Source organism: Corticium candelabrum, chromosome 6, assembly GCF_963422355.1.
Source record: "Corticium candelabrum chromosome 6, ooCorCand1.1, whole genome shotgun sequence".
NCBI classification, from domain to species: Eukaryota; Metazoa; Porifera; class Homoscleromorpha; order Homosclerophorida; family Plakinidae; genus Corticium; species Corticium candelabrum.
In genome coordinates, this window is record NC_085090.1 from 2,578,524 (window position 1) to 2,580,378 (window position 1,855).

Sequence of the window (1,855 nt, forward strand, 5' to 3'; positions counted from 1 at the left end):
GTGCCACATACTGAAGTTCAGACATAGTTTATTGGAATTCTGAATCTTCAAGATGGACGAGCAGAGATCAAGCACTGATAGATACATTTTCTTTGAAAGAAGACCTTCATCAGCAAAAGATGGTGGCTCTTGGAAGTGACGGAGCACCTGTCATGATTGGTAAAAGATCTGGTGTTGCACAAAGATCTCAAGAGACCATTCCTCACTTAATCAGCAACAACTCTGTTGCTCATTGTTTGGCTATGGCTTCTGCTCAAAGAAGCTAATGAAATACGCTATCTCAAGCTATTCAAGTGTACATTAGCACTTTTGTTCCAATTTCAAGAAAACTCACCCGTACGCACCGCTGGTCTGAAACACATCCAGGATGTGCTTAAAGATGCTTGCATAAAACTCAAGCAAGCTAAAGATGTTTGATGGTTAAGCCATTCACTTGCCGTCAGCTCTTTGCGCCGGTGCTTTCCATCTGTACTAACAAGTTTAAACTACGAAGCAACAGAACGAAATAATACTCAAGCAATGGGACTATTGACGGTCTGCCAGAAGTTCAACTTTATTGCATCACTTCCACTACTCTCTGATGTTGTTCCACCCTTAGCAAACCTTTCCACAAATGTTTGCCGAAAAAAGCCTTAACTACACTAGTGTAAGAACCCTAGTAAAAGGAACAAAGGCAGCCATATCCTCGCTTCGAAGTCAAAGAGGGACATTTTTGCAACATTTGGAAGAAGAATTGCCGCGCTTGGCAGAATATGGAGTACAGCAGCCTACAGATGCACAGCTGAATTCTTTTCGCTTACAAATTGAGCAACACTATCTTACAAACGGAGTCCAGCATTTGGAACAGCGCCTTCCTCATTCAGGAATTATCAGTGCATTCGATGTGTTTGCAGGCAATGACTTTCCAGATGACCAAGAATTGATTAGCACACACGAAGATAAAGACATATCGACGCTGGCCAAGCACTTCAGTCCGAATATTATTAATTATAGCGAGTTACTAGTAGAGTGGCCGGCTTTCTGTTATGCAGTATGTATGGCTGATTCCAGAAACTGCACTGACACGCTAAAGAGACTAAAGCAGTTGAATGCAACTGAAGTCACAGAACAGTTGATTACCGTACAAGCTTTGCGTGAACTCTACCCAAATCTAAGCTCTCTTGCTTGCATTGGATTGGTAATTCCAACATCTACAGTTGATTGTGAAAAAGGGTTTTCTACAGTTGGTCGCATTAAGACACAGAAACGCAACCGTCTATCCTTTCCTGTGTTGGAGAGACTTCTTTACATCTAAATAAAAGGACCAACTTTGTCAGAGGACAACTTTAATGCAGCCTGTAACAAATGGGCTAAGTGCTCGCAATAGAAGAGTTGACGATTCAAAGTAGCTTGTATGACACTGACAGTTACAATGTAGTGTTGCTAACACGTTTTGCGAAATCTGCATCTTCAGCTCCGTGTTGGATTTGTGGGTGTACACATAACGGCTTAGCCGGGGTCTCTCTCTATCGACCATCGCAATACGTTCACATCTACCTTTGACAAAATCTAAAATTTAAACATATACTGATATGATGTAATACTGGACCTACTGCAGTAGCTGTAAGTCTTGCATGCATAAAGCTCAAGCAAGTCAAATGTAAATATGGCAATTACCAGTGTAAGCCCACTATTGAAAACTCATAAGTAAGGTGGTGTAAGTGAATTAGTGTAGAAAATTTCTATTTTTCAGCTTGTAAAAATGAATTGTTTAATTGTTATTACTAACTATAATTGCGTCTTGGGGTAAACTTTGGCCTAGTAAAATTACATAGCAACTTTTGGACAGCTCACTGACATTGAACGTAAAAAAGTT

The 1,855-nt window shown here is 40.4% G+C and overlaps 1 protein-coding gene across 1 annotated transcript; it reads left to right on the forward strand.

Moving 5' to 3' along the window:
- The first annotated feature begins 608 nt into the window (after positions 1–608).
- LOC134181666 (uncharacterized) lies at positions 609–1,542 on the forward strand. The gene has a single exon (XM_062648928.1). It carries the CDS (start codon positions 614–616, stop codon positions 1,292–1,294), a length of 681 nt encoding a protein of 226 aa, XP_062504912.1. The 5' UTR covers positions 609–613; the 3' UTR covers positions 1,295–1,542.
- Positions 1,543–1,855: the final 313 nt, after the last annotated feature.

Bases quoted from the DNA above. Each gene is read 5' to 3' on its own strand.
- LOC134181666 (XM_062648928.1), top strand. From the start codon at position 614: ATGTTTGCCGAAAAAAGCCTTAACTACACTAGTGTAAGAACCCTAGTA.